At 43.1% G+C, this 22465-nt stretch overlaps 1 protein-coding gene across 3 annotated transcripts in view; it reads right to left on the minus strand.

Moving 5' to 3' along the window:
- Positions 1–228: 228 nt before the first annotated feature.
- Positions 229–22465, minus strand: part of ypel1 (yippee-like 1) — a 34353-nt gene continuing 12116 nt past the window's right edge. For all 3 annotated transcript variants that reach the window (XM_006797723.2, XM_006797724.3, XM_087849498.1), the window contains 3 exons: positions 9318–9361; positions 6916–7024; positions 229–4737 (listed from right to left, as the gene is read on the minus strand). In XM_006797723.2, the coding sequence (XP_006797786.1) occupies positions 4648–4737; positions 6916–7024; positions 9318–9361 (243 nt within the window). In that variant the 3' untranslated portion in view covers positions 229–4647. The remainder of the gene's footprint in view (positions 4738–6915; positions 7025–9317; positions 9362–22465) is intronic.

A 22465-nucleotide genomic window follows, 5' to 3' on the forward strand; every position in this document is an offset into this window, starting at 1 on the left:
GTGATCATTCTGATTAATGATTAATTAATCAAGTGATTTCATTAGTAGCACTTGGTTGCTTACATTTCAAAATATATATAATAAAAGTTGCATAATCTTTAGATTTTATATGTTTAAAAAATTGAATATACAAAAAGCTGTCTTACTTGCACACATTCAGAAAAAGTTAATGTGCTACAGAAAATGAAATTTAAAATGTAAAAATAATGACACCTGACAAACTGAGACTTAATGCCATTGAAAATTTTATTGTGATATCTGATAGTTTACATTAGAGTGAAAACAGACATGTGACATGGCTTTAATAAGACAGAATGCAAAGCAATGTAGTCAAATAAAAAGCAGAATATTTGCTTTTAAATTTAGGAAGAAAACAAAAAAAACAAAAAACAGGCACGACATTATAAATACAACATGCTTTTAGACCTCAAGCTGTAGTTTAACAGTCCTAAGAAAAGAACTTGTACAGTCTTTTCCCCGTATACCCATCTAGCCTTTGATCAACATCCTGTTTAGACAGTAACAGAGCGCAAAAAGTAGGTAGCCAGTGCCACGATAACAACAGAACAACAATAAAAAGTAAACAGTTTTCAGCAGCAAATATCTACATTTTTCATCCAGGCTGCTTTGACGCTGCATTTCAGAGAATCAAAACATTCTACAGAAAGACAATGTCATAGGTGACAGGTTTTCTACTCTTTGATTTTGGTATCGCAGTCGAATCTCCAGGAGCCCATCGACCGTGGCCCCTGGCTTCGTTCCTGCCCGCTGACACATGACACTGATGCATTCGATAGAGCCTGGCTCTTTATTTGGTACGCACTGGCGGTGACACTGGCAGCTGCTTTTTGTTGGTTCAATTTTGACCGACTTATCGAAGGGAAGAGTACAGAGGCTCTGCAGTCGGGTCGCTCCCACAAACTGCTGTCGCTGCCATGTGGAGGTCCTCAAGAGAAACTGGCTGTGTGCACGTAGCAGAGGGAAGTCGTACAACTGTGTGTGTGCATTCAGTAATGATTCAGGTAGACACAAACAGTCCTGTAAGGTAGATTTCTTTCCAAATTTTGCTACCGGTGCTGGTCTTGTGAGACTGAGTGTGTGGAAAGTTCACAGAGGTAAACCAACCTAAAGGCAGGGGCTGTGGCATTGTTATGTTAATGCAATCAGACTTTGCTGTTTTATTAAAAGCTCATCACAGTTCAGGAGCTGCAACCTTTGAGCATCTAACGACGCATTCACGTGTTCCTGTGAACATCTAATGTTTGTAGCTTTAAACTGACCAAATCTCACGACATGTGGAAGAAGACATGGCTTTAATGCAATGACTGTTTTATCCGACGGCCTTCCAGTCTGTAGTTTTCCAGCTTGTTGCCAGGAAATGGAAAGACAAGCTAGTTCTGGCTGAAGGACCTCAAATCTTTCACATCATATTTCAATACTTTAGAATTTGGACTCAAAAACAAGCCATTAAAAGTTTGATATGACATCTGCAAAGAAGTTTGTTGCACCTCTGAGCACACGCCCAAACGATGCTACGGGGTTAACTCTTGCAGCTGCGTTCAACACTATGCATTAGGTTGTTGGACAGACCTGCAAATTCTTGCCTGCGTTTGACAGGCCCTGCGTGTCCTGCAAAACATCGAAAGGATGCAGCACCAGAACTGAGATGCGGCTAAAACAGGCTATTATCATCAAAACAAGCCATTCGATCAAATAGATAAGGGGAGTAACAGTTCACTTTTACACAAAAAAAGAAAAACACCACAAGAATGAATACGTTCAAAAAATACAATCAGATATTCACAGCCAGTGTTGCCGCAAACTAACGACCTCCGACATAGCTGCCACAGGGTGCATTTCTACACCTGAAAGCCCTCAGCACAGGAGACACTGACTGTGGTGGCCAAAGGGTCTTGGTAAAGGCTCTCCCTGCGACATGGTGGGAGATTCCAGCTCGCCCTCAACGTCTACATGGCTCAGCAGAGACCTAAACACCGGCCCTCTAACGGGCTCTTACCACACAAGCTAAAGAAACAAGCTAACAGGAAAAAAAAGCAAACAAACCAAACGGGGGATAAATCACTTCCAAACAAACTAACCTGGCTGTCAACCTCGCAGATCAGCGGGAGAGACAGCGAAACCAAACAGCTGTGAAAGGGAAGAAAAAAAACACACCAGGAAAACTCAAAAAAGGAAAGAGGGGAAAACTGAGGAAGAGAAGGTAAACATTCGCTTTGGTGTGCAGGCATGCATGTGGATTAACACACGTGCATGTATGCGCACACGCCACACAGCCAGACACCACACAGCCAGAGGTACGGTGAACAAAAGTGCTTCAAGTAGGGGAAGTAAAAGAACTAACCCAGTAGAAATACGTATAAAACCTTAAATATGTTACTTTATGTACAAAAACTGTAACACGGGCCAATATCTTAGCTGTTTATGTATTTATATTTCAAGTAGGTATCACTGCTAACTATCAAGGGTTTGCATTGTCATAGTTTTAGGTTAAAAGGTCGTGTGATCTGACTGACCTTGCCGGCAAAGTAATCAATCACTGCTGATTTTTTTTTTTCACCTGCCCACGCCATCACCTGCTGCCATCTTTTTAATCCCTCCGATTAAAAAGTCCAACAAGTCCCGGGCAACCTCTTCCTCCTCTTTGCTTTACTCTGAGAAATAATATACTGACTATCCATCTGTTTTTGCACCTTTAAATCTTAACGTAGAAAATATATGTGTGTATATATACCAAGTCTCTGTTATCCATAGAGCTCTGAGGATTTTGGTGAAAAATGTTGTTTCGAGGGCTACTTCTTTGAACCGGGAAGGGGGCGAAGGGAAGGGGAAGACACATCGGTTCACATGAAAGTTTTCAGAGTTATGCACTGCACAACAGAAGGACAAATAAAAAGAAAACAAGTAGAGGGAGGCCGTTCGTGTTTTGAAGAGGCACGAGATTCATACGGCTTGGAGGCAAATCACAGATGCTGTCCACAAAGAGACGATTCATACGCTCCGAGAGAGAGAGAAGGACGTAAAGTGCAAAAGATCTAGAAGAACGGGGCGAAGCGGCGGGATTTCCAGGATAGCAGCAAAAAATTGGAAACTACTTTGTGGTGTGGAAGAAGTGAGAGGAAACCCGGAATTTAAACAAAAAAGTATCTAACAGGCAGCTGCTAAGCATACCAGAGTCGACGAAGCCCTCCTGCTCCAGCTTCCATCTCCAACAATCTGTCGTTCATCTGTGAGAAGGCCATTGGGAAACGAGAGCGAACAAACATTTTGCCTCCAAACCGCGATGGACCAAACGCCTCTGCAAAGTGCAAACGAAGTCGTTCAAGTATGCCACTGTATAATGCATGACCACACACACACACAAAATGCATATATACACACAGTAATATGCATATATACATATGTGCATGACAGCAAATATATATATATATAGAAACCATGTTCCAATATCGACGTACTACGAACATTTTCATAGTATTTATGGATATGTAATCATAGTATGTGTATTTATATTCATATGTAAGTGTGTCTCTTATTGTTTCGTTACCAGACAATGGGATAATACACTCTGTCATCGTGTTTTATGATGTGTGGGCACTGATGGAAGGATCCCCAGTCTAATAACCATTTCTGCTCCTTTTTCGTCTTTCACTCGTAGTACTGCTGCAAACTGGGACCAGCCACAATCGCAATTAGCCAAACACTACAAATATGTATCTATAGATCTATGTATACGTATATATATACCCATTTATGTCAAACGAATACTAGGTGCTGCTTTCAATGCTTTTGGGTGCTGAAAAGTACCGGAAAGAGGGAAAAAGAAAGTTGAAATTAAAGGGTAAAAACAGAAAAATATCAGGTATAAAATTCCACATTACTGCAAACTCATTCTTTGCCTCTTTAAAAAAGAAAAAAGAAAAGAAAGCAAGATGCTGCTACATATTTGCAACTACGATAAACTCCCTTTCCCCCTCTGCTCCTCACCCATCCCTGATTACTCATTTGGACATTAGCAAAGAAAAGCATGCTCAGCTAGAGGCAGATTACACCAAGCCGACAAAATGAATAAAAACAGACTTGACAGGGAAATAAAATATAATGCTAACCAGTAACATCCATCGGCTGCCAAACCAAATCTTTACCAAACCCGACGTTAAAACTAAATCAAATAACATTAAAATAATCAAAGTCATCCATCGAGAAAAGAAAGAAACGTCCTCTCGGTGAAGTCTCTCTCTTCGTTCGCATAGTGGTCGACACGTCACCACAATCACTTGTAAGCGTGTTTCGGTGGGGCGGCGGCGGGTCGAGAGTGGGCGGGGTCGATCCCAAAAGCTCTGGGGAAGTAACGACGGGACTCACGTGACGTCATTTTTCAACGAGCCGCTCCACTCGTCGGTCGCCGTTTGTTCACTTTCACAATGAGCAGGTGGGTGCGTGTGCACGTGGAGGAGGCGGGAAGGTGGAGGTGTTTGATTTTTTTAACTGTTAGGAAAGTGTGGGGGCTGGTGGAGGGAGGTGGGGGGAGGGCCGGACGAGCGCCCTCCCCCTGTAGTTCGATAAAGAGCATTCCCAGGTCAGAAAAACAACAACAAAAACAAGAAAAACAAATGGAGAGGCGGAGCGTCACTCCCACCCGTTGTCCTTGATCATGTGAGCCAGCTCGATGATGAACTTTCCCTCTTTGTACTTTTGACTGCTTTCAAACGCGTGCTCCTGTTAACAGAGGAATCAGAAAATCAGTCATGAGAAAGAAAAACACATTATCAAACACAACGAGTGACAGTGGGAATACATATATCTCATATCTCAGTGGCTCATCTGTGCTCACTTTACTTTTCTCCTACATCTGTGCATCTTTGTAACCATCACAGTGCATCATATAGAGCAGCGGTCTCCAACCTTTTTTGCGCCGCGGACCAGTTTATGCCCGACAATATTTTCACGGACCGGCCTTTAAGATGTCGCGGATAAATACAACAAAATAAAACTAGTACCGGTACCGAAAAAAAAGATTTATTCAAAACACACGTGAAAAGACCCAGGAAAACAGAGTAAATGATAAAAACGATAACAAAACAACGATGAAAACCGATAAAAACCCTGAAAACCATACATTTCACACCTGAGCCTCAACTCTCGGTGTTGCCAACTCCTCAGTAAGGAAAATCGCTATTGGTTGTCCTAAAAGTCGCTAGAAGTCGCCAAATGACGTCATCACCTAATTTGCATAATTTGTCATGCTAATATAATTGTAACCTACGTTGTTGGAGAGAGAAATAACATCGTGGAAGACACATAACGTGAGTAAAAAACGTCCTAAATGCATTTAGAATTTATTTAGAACTACAAATTAAATTTCTTTTTAGCAATTATTGTTTTTTAATGTCACAATTCCAACCCTGCTCCTTTACCCGGGCCTGGACCGGCAAAAGTGACCCGAAATTGGCACTCTGGTGGAGTTACTGTGTGTGTGTTTTTATAAGTAGTTTTAAACCTTGTGATCCACAAAACAGCATAACAGTAAAAGAAGAACTGACTGCGTTACAGTCAGTGCGGAGCAGCGGCTTCGCTCATGCGCGATTCAATTGCCGTTTGGACGCACAGGTGTGAACGTCTCCTGCCCTGATAGCAGCTGGGGGAGGACTATCCTCCACCCGTGAGCGCTTTGGCACGGGTGAGGCGCCCACGGCAGCACCGCTGCTTGCGCTTCCACGTCAAAAAGTCGTCATAAATAAGTCTCCAATAACACCAGAAAAAGTCGCCAGATTTGTCGCTAGTCGCTTTTTAGAAAAAGAGTCGCTAAGGGGGGTCTGAAAACTCGCTAAATATAGCGACAAAGTCGCTAAGTTGGCAACACTGGGCCCGATACCAAACGACTCCCGGACCGGTACCGGTCCGAAGCCCGGGGGTTGGGGAGCGCTGATATAGACTAACGTGCTCTGCAGGGACTGCTGATGTAAATTAGCAGCTTTGCTAAAATCTGGCACGCTTACATCTTCTGTTGTTTTTTTTTTTTTAAATAGTCATAAAAACACAAAAAGACAGAAAGACTGGCGATTTTGTCCCAGCCCTTTTTTTATATGGAGAACATGGGAAGCGTAGAGACGGCAGCATTCAAGCATCCAAGATGAACACATTGATGTAGCACTATCACCATCTATCACATCACCGTCAGAGAACAGCAGCGTTTTGAGAGACGCAGAGAGAAATATGAGAACAGAAACGTTTCCTCCGGTGTCCAAATCGCTTCGTTCAAAGGTCTAAACCTCCAGACCGGCAGTGCATCTCGTTAAGTGCTGTATGATTTCCGGCATATGTCCCGGCCCTGCTGAGCTCCGGGAGACTCGTGCGAGTCTGTGAATATTTGCTCAGCCTGGTTTGCCTTGTAAACCAGCCCTGCTCTGCTTTGCTTGCGGGGCTTTTCGGAGAATCTCTAATTGTTTTTGTCACTGAAGCAGCAGCTTTAAGTGAGTCCCTGTCTTTATACCGTGTTCAGTTATTTTACACCCTTCTATACTCTTTTCACGCAATTACCAGGACAAGCCTCCTCAAAACGGCCTGACATTTAATCACTGTAGACTCTCAGAGGTACGAGCCTGGCTGTCTGCAGCCAACCTTTCGGCACTGTAATTATCTTGCACACTTGGATACCACAGAGTGTTCAATCTCTGAGCCCAAACAAAAACCTGAGTATTTAAAAAAAGAAAAGAACTGTCACACTTTCTTTAATGAGCATCGCTTTAATGAGAGCAACCTTGTTCTTCTGACCTGTAACAGCATAATGTGTTCTCTCAGAAACTAGAAAAACCACGCAGATGCAAAACGACAAAGCAGCAGCCTTAAGTGATCCATCAAGACAGACGGGGAAAGTTTAAATAGCAAATTACTTACATATTTCCAGCCAAGGGTGGTTTTACAGTTTTCACAGTAGATATCAGCCACAGCATGTAAACCTGTGAGGAGAACCCGCTCCTCTGCTGGCCCGCAGCCGACATTCACCCTGTAAGGAAGGCAGGGAGATCAGGAAAGGTCACGGGGGTCGAGGAAATTAAAGCAGAGCATAAATAGAGGCCCTGTGATTAAATATGGTAAATGGCCTGTATTTGTAAAGCGCTTTACTCAGTCCCTAAGGACCCCAAAGCGCTTTACACTACATCCAGTCATCCACACATTCACACACTGGTGATGGCAGCTACATTGTAGCCACAGCTGCCCTGGGGCGCCACTCTGACCACCACCAGTAGGCAACGGGTGAAGTGTCTTGCCCAAGAACACAACGGCCGAGACTGTCGGAGCCGGGGCTCGAACCGGCAACCTTCCGATTACAAGACGAACTCCCAACTCTTGAGCCACGATCGCCCCTAAATCGACCTAAACCATTTTGTATAGACTGAATCTTATTTTCTTGCAGAAAGTTTCAGGAGTGAAAGCAAAGCAAAGATAAACGTGTTAAGAATGTCTCGACGCTGACACTTTGCTCTTAGTTTGCCCTCAAAATCTTTGTTGTGTTGTTAAATCCTCTACAGACGTCAGCCTTTCCTTGAAAACACCACGAACCTCGGCGTCTTACTTAATTTGCTGACGAACTGGTATTGCCGTGCAGAGGTGCAGCAACCTGTGACGGTGTGAGAATATGTAAACATTCACGTCTACCTCGGCTGACCTGCACTGTCGGCGAGCTGCACGCTTGGATTTGTTGGCAGATGTAGACGCAAGAAAGAAAATTCTGCACGAAAGCGCCTGATGCTCAGCCTCATGAGGAGAAAGGCAGACACGTCTGATCACTCACAGCAAAACAATCCAGGCAGACTGACTGGACTGCTTTTTGTGAACTGTCCCTTTAAAAACGCCGTGCTGCAGAGAAGTTTGAGTGGCGTTTTAATTAAACGACCACGTCACGAGAAACAGACTCCTTTTCAAATTATTATATGTAACCAAGCAACCGGTAGATGTCTGCAAACCTTTCGTTTTTTCCCTCCACCACAAATGTTTCTGTTTTTCAGCCTAAATGTCTTTTTACCTGCGGCGCACCATAAGCTTTGTCTCAGGGGTTCGGTTGCTTTCACGTTGTTCGGAATCATTTATTCAGACGCTCGTGCCCGTAGACTGCTTCTCTCATTCGATTCATTGTGACAGGTGAAACAATGTAATTCAGAGTCGGGTGGCACGAAGCTGTTGAAAAGCGACACGGTCTCAAAATGTCTCGGGGCTCTGGGGGGCAGAGAGGGGGGGCGGCTTCTGCGCGGTTCATTAAGACTGAGAGCAGAGTCCCAAAAACCAACCAACCGAGAAATAGACCGGTAAAACTTGCTCTCAGGTTCAAAGAGATGAATGCTAACCAGCTTTTTCTGCAGCACGGACTGAAACTCTGAAAGAATGGAAGTCCGTCCTGTGTTTACCAGTAAGAAATGATTTGTTTGTTTCCAGGTCAAATGATAAATTCATGACCGGACTCATTAAAACCTGATTAGAAATAGTGCAAAAGCTGAACCGGTCGTGTGTGTGATCTAAACAACTGAAAACTACAATTATTTTGACATCGTTTGACCTGCAAAACACCTAATAAATCAGCGCTTGCTGGGCTTGGCTGCTGCAAACTGGAACCAGACTGTTTCTGAGTCACTATGGTGCCAGACATCTGCACTTCCTTTGAGTGTTTGTAGTTAAAATTTCTGGCATGCAATGTAATTTTATGAACCCACAGAGGCCACCTAAAGGAGGTGTTTGTAAGCCAACTGTGGTGCAGTCTGCATGCATGACAGATCCATGCTCCGAGAGCATGAAAATTTATGTGCATCTTATGCTAACAGCTCTGGCTGCAGCACTGATAAGATGCAGGTGTACAAAGAAGCATCCCGGCACAACATTTCCTCCTATGAACCTTCGTCACTGGAATGTGTGCATCTATGAGGACATGGGGGTGGGAACTATTAATTAAAGGATGGGTTGCTTTAAGTATGCTTTTCCTGAACAGTGATTATGTGCGTGCATAAAGCATGTGCTGAGTAGAACTTATCAAAATAACTGCAAATGGCTACTCAGACAAATTCTGCAGAAGTGAACGGGGTTAGTGGAGGTGATCGTTCCTCTTTCACTTCTAAATTTTGTCCTGTGCAGTTAAGAAGAAAGTGCTTTCAACATTTGCCACTTTCATCAGCTAACATGGTGTTTCAACTGAGTGGAGTGAAAGATCAATTCAGATAACTGAACTGTGTTTTAAAGCCAAGCTATAAGTCAGACTGCTTATATGAGAAACAAGGAAGGTGAGCTGGAGGTGTGAGATTCATACTTACACTGAATTAAACAGATAGGCTCTTCCTTGACTGCCTTGAAATGACTGAAACCAGAGAAAGAGAGAAAAAGACATCATGTAAGTTGACATTAAAGAGCTGCGCCGCACCGCTGAGTTCAAGAATGTCAGCATCTGACGCCCCGGGGTGCTTCTCCCCCCGCGACTGCTGTGCATTCTTGTTCTTCCACCTTATCAACAGTCCTGCACAAGTTTGGCTGGAGGTAAGGAATAAAATGAGGCTCAAAAATGCAGAAGCCTGAGCAGATAAACAACACAGACAGGTCTCTGAATAATGTGGATGTGAGAGCAGTAAAAACATTCGACCACATAAACAATGACTCAATATTCACAAACTTCAGTTTCTGCTAAATACTGCATGGACAGTCATGTAAGAAGAGGTCAATACTCGACTTTTGAGTAGAGTATTAAAGTACAAGTAGGGCTATGAGGAAACAGATGATGTTTGTTTTGAATAAACGGATCATATAAAATCAAGGTAAAAATCTAATGAGTCACATTTTTACAGTTTTTCCATCTGCAATCTCAACATTTCAAGCTCCACTGTTGACATGCAGCTCCAGGTATTCAGCGCATCTGCCGAACAACAAAGCAGCTGATAGAAGACTGATGTCTGAGGAATGCTGCAGTTTAACAGGGATTCACCTCACACACACACACACAGCTAATAATAACAGCTGTAATCATCGTCATCACCCCCAAAATGAGCTGAAAACCCTGCATCAGTTTTATTAAACGCACCCCGTGGAGTTTTCTCGTTAGACAGGAACTGTTATGTTTACATCCCTGAAAATAGTATAAGCAGGGATTCCTTGAGGCAAATCAAACACAGCCTTCCTTATGAGGCTGGAATTAAAAATGTCTCTGCAGAGAAGGATGATGTGGGTAACCGGGGGTCCTATGTGTTCATGGTAAATGGCCTCCATTTGTATAGCTCTTTACATGCTCCTGCAAACAAAAGAAACTTTGAGTCAAGTACTCAAATAAAATTTTTGGGGGTGTTTCAGTCTTCAGTTACAGAAATGATGAGAACAAACCAATGACAGCCGCAGGTTCTGTCTGAGAGCAGCACAGATGAGCCTGCTGAGCTGTGACTGTTTACAGAGAGAAAGTGAAGCAAACAAGAAAGCGCCTTAAACTTATTAATTCAAATGTCCAGCAGGGGCAATTCCTATTGTTGCAAAGATGTCTGGTTGTATAGTAATCTATGAGAAAACGGGCCTGATTCTCACTTCCTCCATGAGCTCAGTAAATACTTTCCAGATTACGTTATAGGCTCAATCACTAGTTCCATGTTGCATTTAATATAACATCGTGTTCATTTAGTAAATCATGGTTCCCATTATTGTCGAGGCAGATAAAGCTTGCTATGCCTTACCTGTGGGAAGTGGGAATATCACAGACAGAACTACCCAGGTTTAAATTATATCTGCATGACACGTTTAGCCGCTAGCAGATGTGAGTCTGCTAGCATCTGCCAAAAATAAACTAAAGAGACAATTAAAGAGAATTTTACATTGATAACGCACAATTAATACTTCACAGTAGTATGCTACAGATCAGGAATTGGTTTAAAATAGAGACACAATCTTAAAAAGAATAAAAAGCAAATCCACAATGTTTAAAGATAACGCACATAGTGCACATGTTACTGCATTTCCACACAGAGCCACTAGAGGTCGCTTAAACTTAAAATCTGACTATCCGGTCTGACGTCACTAGCCGTATCTGGGCCTAAACTCCGCTGCAGGTCCATATATCAAACGATCACTATGGTATTACTGAGAGTTGGAAAACTGTCTAAAGTCTTTCATCTTTAATAAAATGATCAGCGTTCTGCTCTACCAGGTGTAACAATTGAGTTTAACATCCAGGCATCCATGAAAACAGAATTTATGACATTTAACAGAGTTAGAAGTTAGCAGGAAGTTAGCTCGCTAGCTTCTATCTAAATACAATATAGCATGTCCTGACTGCGGGGTTTTGGAAACAAATTAAAACGTACAGCTCTGTTATCACTTCCAACATAAATGAAGACAGAAAACTAAACAGCAGTGACGTTTGTAGGGTTACTGAAGTTTGGCTAGCTGGTATATAACGATGTGCTACGTGACCGCTAGCAACACAGCTATGTTAGCATAATATAAACAAGCTAACTTTTTTTCCACTCGATAAAAGTTAACGTGAGTGTTCTCGGTGGTCAGGAACAAATGTAATCGCATGGCAGGATGCTGTAAAAGGACCAAACTTCAGCCAGGAGAACAACTGAGATAATTGATCCACAATACGAGGTTAGTCATTCATATACTGCTGCATGGGCTGGGCTGTAGTTACATCCTAAGGTTTTAAAAACTGAGCTTAAATAAATGATTAGCGGTAATAAAAGCCGAGGGAGGTCAACAGTGATCACTGACTGTTTTAGGAGCTTTTTGAGATTAAATAGAAGAAAATACAAAACATTAAACATGTTAACAACACAAAAGCCATATTAAACGCAGACTACTTTAGGCCCGGAAGTAGGATTCGTCACGTCATCACTTAACGACCGGATAGGTCCTAAGAAGACGCTTGCACAAACAACTTATGGTAGTGTCGCTCCAGCAGGTCACTGAGGGACAGCCGATGCCTGCTGCTGACCGGGAGGGAGTTCTTTCTCCCCACAGTCACCAAGTTTGTTTACAGGGGAGTGGCCAATTGTTGGGGCTGTTTCAGTAATACTGGAGGGTACACTCACTCACATATGTAGTCCTGCTGTTGGAGGTAATAAAAAGAAAACTGGCCTTTTTTACTATCCTGCTATTTGCCTGCCATTAAATGTACACACGACTGTTCTGTAAAATGTAAACAGAGCGCAGTAAAGCCGTCACAGTGAGTGACAACAGAGCCTGCCAGGCTTCCATCCTCTGGTCCCGTCATCCCAGGCTGGGCGACAGGCCTCAATCGGCTTTGCTTTTTCCATTGCAAATGAGTGTGGCAGATACATTTGTTGTTGCGGTTGAGGGCGCTGAGCTAATACCGCCTAATAGGAGCACCAGCTGCCTCCTTCACTGACCACAGCCACAACCAGCACTGAGGCCCGGGGGACATCTTTAACTGCCCAGCATCTGTCCAAACCGGCAAAGTTTAATTTCAGACGTTAGCAGTTCGTCCCAAAACCGATTCCACAGCAACAAATTTAAGGTGCAAAAAAGGAAACCCTTCTCTGCAGAACTCTTACTGTCACATCCTTAACTTTGATGTTTGTGTTTGAAATCTATGCACACATGCAGTCCAGCGCCACAAGACATGCGACCTTTAGCTGCGAGAGGGAACTGGGTCGGTCCCCGTGGAGTTAACAACAAGTCCTCGGCAGCGTTTAGGCCAGAGAGGGTGGCGGGTTACTCTGTGTGACGAGAGCTGGATGTCGTATCTGTGCTGCTCTGTGGGTCGCCATCAGCTGAACGACTGGCAAAAGGCTCCATCTCTTGCTGCCCTTATCTGTTTCCCATAGTCTATTTTTACTTTGCTTGTGTTTTTTTCCCGAGCTGCTGCAACATTCACTAAAACATTAGCAACAGAAAATCCTACAAGATTAAAAAGAAAAAAAAAGAGAGAAAGAAATTCGGATAGTAGCTTTGGGAGACAGACGGCAACCCGAGCGTCCTCCAGCCTACCAGCAGTCCAGCTAGACATCCCAGGGACTGCTCTGTTGACTGTTTAACCATGCAGCAAGAATCAGATACTAGCTGGAAATATTCACACAGCTTGTTCTTTTTGCTGCTTAATAAAACATGACAAAAACTGGAGTGTGCTTACCAAGCTCATTTCTTTAAGCTGCTGCAATTACACTTGTTTTAAAACGCTTGTTCCCAAGAAATAAATTCTACAAAGCAAATCTCAAAATCCCTGAATATCCTGTTGACCACATGGGACTAAAGGGGACAAGAGCTCGCACACAGAAATCTTCTCCTTCAGCCAAACACACGATACACAAATCCACCGTGAGAGCAGTGAGTGTGCTGTGTCACCGGCGTTTCTTCTGAAAATGACGCCATAAAAATGAAAGAGAAGCTGTGAAACAAACACTTGTGTTTAAAAAAAGGAAAGAAAAGAGATTAACTCAGAGCTCTTATAACAAACACGCTGAGGTCAACTTTTACCATCTGTTTTAACAGATGTTGGCTGTTGCAGGTGAAGGCTCAGCTCCAACTTAATCTTCTTAAACCTCAAGGCTCTGTATAAATTCAGTTAGAGGACAGCGTTTGTAAGGAAAGTAGATCTGGTGTTTGTAGAGTTTGTGTTGGCTTCTGTTTTATTATGAGTCATGTAGCAGCTCACAGATATGCTCCGACGGGATATATCAGAGCTTATGTGAAACTTCAACATGAACTAATGATACGCAGTTTGAACTTGATTATAGAAGAAGTTGTCCTTTTCATGTCATCCCTCCAAACCTCAGTTTTCTTATTTGAAATTGCAGTTTTTGGTTTACTTGCTGCTTTGAGTCTCTGTGTTGTTGCATTACCCAAACCCGCCTGTAAAACTTGCTAAACTTTTACATTCATTGGTTCAAAAGCAGCCCTGAACCACGATGATTCCTCCGCCGTGCTGCACAGTCAGGACGAGGCTTTAAAACCTTTATCTCATCTTTCCTGAAATGTTGTGGCTCATCCAAATATTTGAGACATACGGAGCCCCGCAGGGGACATGGGAGAAAAAAAAATTAAGACAGACTTTTGCGAGATCTCGCAAAACAAACTCAGGATCTCGCAAAAGGTTTAGCCGCATTCTTCGGAGGTCGCCAGCTCGAAGCCGACCGGGAGGTCGAGGCACGATGTGCCGGGAAAGCGGTGTTCCTCCCGGCTGTAGTAGGTCTCGACCTCCCGTTAGCTTCGAGCTAGTGGGTGTCAGATCTCCGAAAACGTCGGAGCACTTTTGCAAATATGTGATGTCTTGTAAACCGAGCAGGTATCTGACGTTTACACAACTACATTCACGCCTCAAAATATCTTAAACGTTTATTTTGTGACCCAGAAAGAGTAATATTACAACTAAGTAGCTGCCGCCATTGTTGGAATTCAACTTTTGCGAGATCCCGAGTTTGTTTTGCAAGATCTCGCAAAAGTTTTGCGAGATCCCGAGTTAGTTTTGCGAGATCCCGAGTTAGTTTTGCGAGATCCCGAGTTAGTTTTGCGAGATCCCGAGTTAGTTTTGCGAGATCCCGAGTTAGTTTTGCGAGATCCCGAGTTAGTTTTGCGAGATCCCGAGTTAGTTTTGCGAGATCCCGAGTTAGTTTTGCGAGATCCCGAGTTAGTTTTGCGAGATCCCGAGTTAGTTTTGCGAGATCCCGAGTTAGTTTTGCGAGATCCCGAGTTAGTTTTGCGAGATACCGCAAAAGTCAGTCTTAATTTTTTTTTCTCCCATGTCCCTTGCAGGGCTCCGTAGAGACACACTCCAGTGTTCCCACTCAACGTTTTTCTGCAAGTGAACGCATTTAAAGTTTTAGTCCTTTTTCCGTGTTGCACTCTTGCCATGATCATTACAGGATATCTGGTCATCTAAAGGTTTGTGATCCTCTTAGAGGCATCCAGTTTTGTTTGCCTCTCTTAATATGGTGTTCTTCCTTCCCACTGTCACCAAGTGTTTGCAGATATGGGATTGTTGAATCATTGGGGCCTTCTCTCTCTCCATGAGATCATTTTTGTTGTGAAGTGATGCCATTAAAATAAAACTGAAATTGTCTGTAACCCACAGGTGCGATTCGTCTCCTTTATGACTCCAAGCAGCTGGATGTACTGTAGGTGAGGACTTTTGTCTATAAGTGAGACAATCACCGCAGCCACCGATTGTTGAACGTTTGCTCACCATCTCTGGTGTCAAACCAAGTGATACTGAAATGTTTCACCTTTGACGTAGCAGGTACCAGGAGGTTTTTTTAAAGAAGAGAGAAAGAAGAGCAATATTAAACTGACTTCTCTGTCACAGGCAAACTTCCAGTTAAACATGGTTTAAAAAAGAAAGACGAAAAAAGGAGCTGCGTCTGTTAATGGCGAGAAATGAAACGTGTGATCAATCCATTAGAGGGACTTCCATCAGCCCGATGGGTGGGACGAGGCCGAGGTGCTGAATGAGACACTCAGCCTCCTCGTCAGTATTCGGGCGGCATCCTCCCGCTCCAGGACCACGTTCACACTGCAGGCCTTCACGCTCTGCTCTTAACCGCTGCTCTGATTTCAGGATGCCGTATCGCTATCTGTAACCCGCATCTGATAAAAATGTGAAGCGACAGCGATGCTGAAAAGAAGCTGCGTGCTCAGGATGACAACAACAACAACACGTGTCCGATCAGATTTTGTACCTGCGCGTCTTGTGTTCAGCATGTTTGGGTTGAAGGTGTTGACTGAAATTAAACCATGTCATTGATTGTCTAGCTGCCCTTCATGTTAACAAATCAGTGACAAAAACAGACCATAGAATCAGAGCTTAGGAACAAGTCAGGCCTGGATATCGGCACTTTTAGCCTCAACTAAATCAGAACAGTAAGAAATATATTTTAAAAAGTTGTCTGCTGTAATATAAATATAAAATATATCCTACTGCATTAATCAAGCATCATTTCCAAGCCCAAGGAACATGTTTGCTGGCAAACTTAAAATCCAGCTTAAATATGTTTATTTACTTTGCACGCTTTGCTGCAGCAGTTTGCAGGAATCAGCCCAGGAAATAAACAGACATAAAATATTATAAATAATAGAAATATTGCATTTGTTTGATTAATTCCTCTTTTAATTGATAAACAGCCGTACAAGTGATTTAGATGCATCATCAGTGTTCTATGAAACACACAATCTGCACATTAACTGATGCACATCAATCCCAAGACTGCATAACCTCAAACATCTTCATCAGGTTTCCACCATAAAAACATAAATCACCATCTGCACTCAGAGCTGGGGTAATAAACATATTTAGTTTAGTGGCTGAAGCGGGAGGGGGGAGGCCACTGTGCCTGCCATACTTCCTTCTGGTCCATGTGCTCAGGTTAATCCTCTCTTTCAGGCTGCTCCATCTGCATCTTCCCTCGCTGCCTGGCATGCCTCGAAGACTCTGTGCACAAGCTCGGGTAACTAAACATTTCCCCCCCAATCTTCTTTTTTATACCTGACTCAGGGGATTTCCAGCACTCAGGCTGCAGCGATGGAGAGAAATCTGTCAGAACCTGCAGATCTCCTCCAACACTTCCCTTTGTGTTTTTGTTTTTAAACAGGGCTTAGGAACTACTTTCTCCTCTGCTTAGACCACGTACAATGAAAAAAAAAAAACCACATAACGCACTACCGGTGCGAGATACTTTCACATGAGATGAAAATCAAACATGGACAAGGCGAGCGGTCCTTGGCACCACGCAGTGGAAAACACCAGACTACGGTGTCATCTTCTCCTGAGTAACATAATCGGCTTAGAAGGCTTGATGCTGAGGTCCAGCGATGCCGCCTTGGACTGAACACACACATGGCAGCGAGGTGTGGCGCAGAATGAGGAGTTTATTAATAGATCAGTGTGAGCTACGGTCAACAATCAATATCAAGGTATTAAGAACAATTTTCAGATGGATGTTTTCACGGTACGATGCATTTGTGTGAAATCAGACATTAAAATGCACGTTTGTGTTTTTTATCCATCAACAAAGAAGACAACCGGGTCAAAGACTAAACCGTAAACAACGACGCTTCCACATAAAGCGGAGCGAGAAACACCAATCAGAGTGCTGCAATGAGAACATTCGGAGTGGTCCTGATGTGATCTAACGACATTTGAAATGAAATTTTGGAAACATATCAGCGCTCTGCTCCCTGACGTCACCGTGGTAACCTGGACCTGAGAATGGGAGTCCTGCGGGTCGAGTCACTCGCAGGTTTCAAAGCTCTTTCGTTATTTTTAATCACATGACAATATTTAAAAAACTGCTGAATACAAACTTTCTTTAACTCAAAAGTCAAACAAGGAGGTCCAGGTGTTGTTGAGCATGGGCAGAATTTTTATTTTGTAACTACGATGGTTATTTTATTTTGAAATGATTGCTAGGAAATCAGCACTCATGTTATTGATAATTATCCTCAAAATTAGCCTCTCTACAGTTACATGGATTATACTTTAGGTCACATACTGGTGGTCAAAGACATAATCGTATGTTGTTCTATTTTGAGAGACATCTCTACTTTAAAAATAAAATCCTTCAATTACAATTTCTCAAACAATAGAAAAAGACTGAAAATGCATTCCTGCACTTGTATGAAGGAGGTAAAGCTTCTGTTACTTTACTGTGGCTGTGAGTCCATGTGCCAGCATTATGCAACAAAATACATTTACTGCTGCGCTGCGTCGCAGGTTTTCCTGACATTTGCAGTTTTTCTGCCCGTGTTCTGATTGCTCTCTGTATTAATTATGCGGCGCTTGAACTGCAGGAGCTACGATTGTGAAATTATCTCCTGCGAGGCTGCAGGAGGAAGAACATGCACGGCGGCCTTGAGAAACCCTTTTGACACGTACCCCGATGAAAGCCTGCTAATTGAACTTCAGCTGAAATATCTGCATCCAAATGAAGTGCACGGAGCCTTTTCTGATCTCTCTGGACGCCTTTTACCTTCTTTAATTAAAACTAACAATGAAGTGAGTTGGGGGAAAAATAAAAATATTACGTGCACTTCAGGTCAGGATTTACAGAAAACATGCTACATAGATATTAGTGTTATGAAGGCAGAATAGGAGCAAAGAGCCTCATTTTAAGCATTTGAAACCTGCCGGAGAAGAACAGACTGTCCGAGGAAGCGCTCTTAATGAAATCCAATTATTATAGACGTGGATTGTTTGGCTTAAAGAGGTCGTCCGTCATCAGTTGCATTAGTCCAGTAAGCACAGCAACACAACCCAGTGACTTCACCCTTTACTCCAGTGGTGTACTGGGAACTGTTTAGCACCGCCAACTAATCGCGTTCTTAAGAAACAGATGGAGAATAGAGATTTTTATGGTCGTATAACTATTTAACATCATAAAACACCAACCAGCTCGATTATTGTTCGGGGAGTTTCGTGAATGTCGCCTTGGTGTTCTTGACCAGTTAAATAAATGTAATTATTCACCAGTTTGCTGGTTGGCTAATTGTTACTTGAATCGTTTGCACTTGTCACAACAGCGCGTTGGTGTTTCTGACTGCAGTCTGACGCAAACATCGCCTCTCAGCTTTAACCACAGCAACGCCATCTCTGGTTATATGTTAGTAAACACAGCAGCGGGATGTCTGTGGTTTGATTCCTCAATAATTCATGAGAAAACAAGACAGGTTTCATTTATTCCCATGGAAATAAAGCCCACAAACCAAACAAAGGCCAGCACGGACGTGGCTAAAGTGAAGTCATAAATCAGCTCCTGGACAGAAGCGCTCTGGTGCTACTGGTTTTCCAGCATTCCTGCTCCAGTGTCATCTCTGAGGAACACTGAGAAACAATGTGGCGCGACTTTAATAAAGCCAGCAGACAGGCTCAACAACCTTCAACACCTTCAGCTCCTCCCGCTCTGACCCGTGGGGCGCCGACGCCTGACGTCATTATTGTGTTGCTTCCATCTAATCGTTTGTCACACGGGAGGCAACATCAAGAAGAATGACTGCAGCACAGGAAACGTGGGTTTGATGCTCATAAGAAAACATGACCGCGGTGAGACATTTGCCACACCAGGCATTCGAGCCGCGCTGGTGTAACTGCAGATTAAATATTTCAAAAGGCAAACAGGCGGCTTCTTTGGCTGACATTTCAATGCACAATTACGCCTGATCAGATTCAGCAGCACCTTAACCACACAGGCCTGTACTCAGTAAAACACAGTATCCTTAAAAAGAGCTCTCTGGGAACTTTGCTCTGAAAAACAGCAGCTGACCTCTAGTTTTGGCACCGTTTGAATCGTAGACGGCTCGTCGCAGCCAAGAGTGTGTAAAAGCATTTGTTCTATTCCCTGCTACATGCTCGTCTTCTCTGTCCAAGTCAAACTGACCTTCAAAGCATGCGGCCCTGACGGAGCTCTGGTCCCTGACGGAAAAAAAATCCAGTAAGTCACCGATCGGCCGTCATCAGCCGCTGTCTCGACTGAGCGAGAGGTTATGGAAGAGATTACAACAAGCTGCTACTTGATGGTAAACAAGGAGCCGCTGATAAGAGAACGACTGAGTAACAGGGCAGTTATTATTCCTTCAGCTTCACTTTCTTCCATCATAATGAAAACTAAACATTTTTTTAAATCCAGCTTTGACCATAGAGGATGAGCCGTGTCATAAAAGTTAAGTTTAATAGCTTTTTCTTCCACGATCGACTTCCTATTTGCAAAAACGCGAAAGAAATGTATTAATTACAAGAGCAATGGTGCCTCGATTTAAATAACATCCCATGAATGAATCATGTTTCCCTCTACATTTTTCTTCTGCTGATAAACTGAAGGTTATTTGCATGAACCACATCGGCTAAACTTCTCTTCATTTATTGCTTTATCCCCCCCACCCCACCACCACCCACAGCCACCCGGTTTCAGTTCAACTTTGCTGGAGCAACAATTTAATTTCACCGCGCAGGATCCAATAAACCTTCACTGCATAAAACCTCCTTTCTCCCCTGTCACAGTCTTTGCTGCGCGTGGCGATAAATCCACATATCTGACATGGTTCACGACAGGTTAAGTGAGGCGCGGATAAATGAGGACACCCCCCCTCTCTCTCAGGCCAAAGGCACATCGCATTCATGATTTATGATACTCGTTAAAAATTAAACCCCAGTGAAATTGTTGTTGTGCAGACTTCGCAACTCCAAACTTACCACCTTGAGGCCTCTGAACCTTCTGAGAGGCTGGTGGTAAAGCTTTTTACTGAGCGTGCTGTTGTGCTCGCACCAACAAACCGAGTTATCAGCATTTGCTTCAGGAGAGAGTTAGCACATATATGTAGAATTTTTAAACACTGGATTTTTGACATAGGTGCCAGTGGTAATTAGGGCTGCCACAAACGATTATTATTTTGATAGTCGACTAGTCACCGATTATTTTTGCGATTAGTTGACTAATCAGATCATCATCCATTGGACATAAAACGTACAGCTTATTGCACCAGCAGCATCTGCTCTTATATAACTATCATTAGCTTACAGCTTTAAGTGTTTAAGGTATGTGCTAACTAAAAATAAAGACAAGATGATAGTTTATTAAATTTTAATGAAATCTGCAGATTGTTTCGGTGAAGTTTAATAAACTCCTTGCTATCTAAAATATAACAGGACACCGGAGTAAATTCTCGAGCATCTCACACTTCTGATAATCAGCTGTCTGCTTGATGTTTATTCAGCTGTGTAAAAACTATAACTTTAATCTCAGCCAAACCGATTTACTCAGGAACAAATAAAATACTAAAAAAAAGCCAAACAGTAACATTTTTAAGTTATCTAAGTGACTTATATATCATGTTTAACCTGAGTAGGGAAAGACAGCGGTGGGAAAACGATTTGCCCAGAGTCCGGTGTTCTCACGGCTCTAGTTAGCCTAGCCCCCGGCTAGCTATCGAGCTAGTGGGTAACAGACGTCTCCGAAAACGTCGGAGCGCTTTTGAAAATATGTGGTGTCTTGATAAACTGAGCAGATATTTGAGGTTTACACAGCTACATTCTCGCCTGAAAATATGTTAAAAGTTTATTTTGTGACCCACAAAGAATAATAAGAGTAATATTAAAACTAACTAGCTGCCGCCATTGTTGGAAACTGAGCTGGGTTGCGCTATGAATTCTGGGACAGTTTCTTCTTCTTCGGGGTTTAACGGCAGCTGGCATCCTTGTACATGCAGTGCTGCCATCTTCTGTTTCAGTCCGTTATTACACTCTTAAATCCTACTACTTATTCCTGCGTCTTTTGGGATCTTACAAAGCTTCAAACGACGCGTCGACTATTAAATCAGTTGTCGACGATTTTGATAGTCGATGTAATCGTGATTAGTCCACTAATCGTGGCAGCCCTAGTGGTAATATTATAGCTGTTCCAGTAGTACCTACTCGACTGTACTTGGTTTCAGTTTTTTCCAAGTGAGTACCACATGACGTGTGTGAGGTCATTAAAGCAGCGCAGCCTCCACACAGTCGATCCAAGCTCAGATTGATCAACTTTTCCATTTAAATAATCAGCTTAGCGCTCGGTAAGGCCTTAACGCAGAGGAGCACGCCGTCGTAACACGTAAAGGTCACCACTTCTGCTCTGCTTCATCTCACAGTTCAGAAACTTTCCCTCCAGCTGCCGATTTACGACCGGCATTAAAGCGACGCTTTCACACCTTTGCGCGTTTGTGCCCCCAAATGCCAGCGTGGACTTCGATACACAGAAATCGTGTAATAAACAGACTCGGAAATTTTAAGGGGCCACAGAGCTCTTTGTATTTGACTCAGGTTCACATTTGTCACTCTGTGGGCTGATGAATGACCGGCCCTGGCAGGACAATTTCATTTTGGGAAATTGGCTGAATCTTTAGCGTCCTGCTGTGCGCTCTGACTGTAAAATGAGGTTTTTTGTTTGTTTTGGTCTCTGCTAGAATTGATCATTAGTGAAGACGGGATTTATGTGCAGGCAGCAACAAAACGATCAGCAGTCATTTATGATGGGTTAATAATGAGGCTTTTTTCCACAGGACTACGCAGACATTTGACTCCACAGACACATCACAAAGGAGGGGTCACGAGTTGATACCAGCGACCAGTTGAAAACCAGTCCCACCACCAGGTACTGTGAAAACTGTGCTGAAATTAGTGGTCCTAATATTCGCGTTTTCCCGACTTTAAATCCAGACTGGCACCGTCGGACACTTTATGATGCTTATAATAACATGTTGTCTAGAATCGCTTCAGGTCACAGACTCGCGGAGATGAATTTCTCTGACAATAGTCTGACGGGAACACTGGATTCAACGAGCGACACATCATTTCTACCAGCACCTTTACGCTGTTCGTACTCGACAGGAGTGGATGATGATGAAGGTAATTTACCTTAAAAAAAGGGTAAAGTCAGAATGAAAAGCACAGTCACAGGAATATTAGTCCCACCAGCCCAGCGATGACAGGTAAGGTTTTCATGCTCAT

This window comes from Neolamprologus brichardi, chromosome 12 (genome assembly GCF_056152115.1).
Source record: "Neolamprologus brichardi isolate AB-2024 chromosome 12, ASM5615211v1, whole genome shotgun sequence".
NCBI classification, from domain to species: domain Eukaryota; kingdom Metazoa; phylum Chordata; class Actinopteri; order Cichliformes; family Cichlidae; genus Neolamprologus; species Neolamprologus brichardi.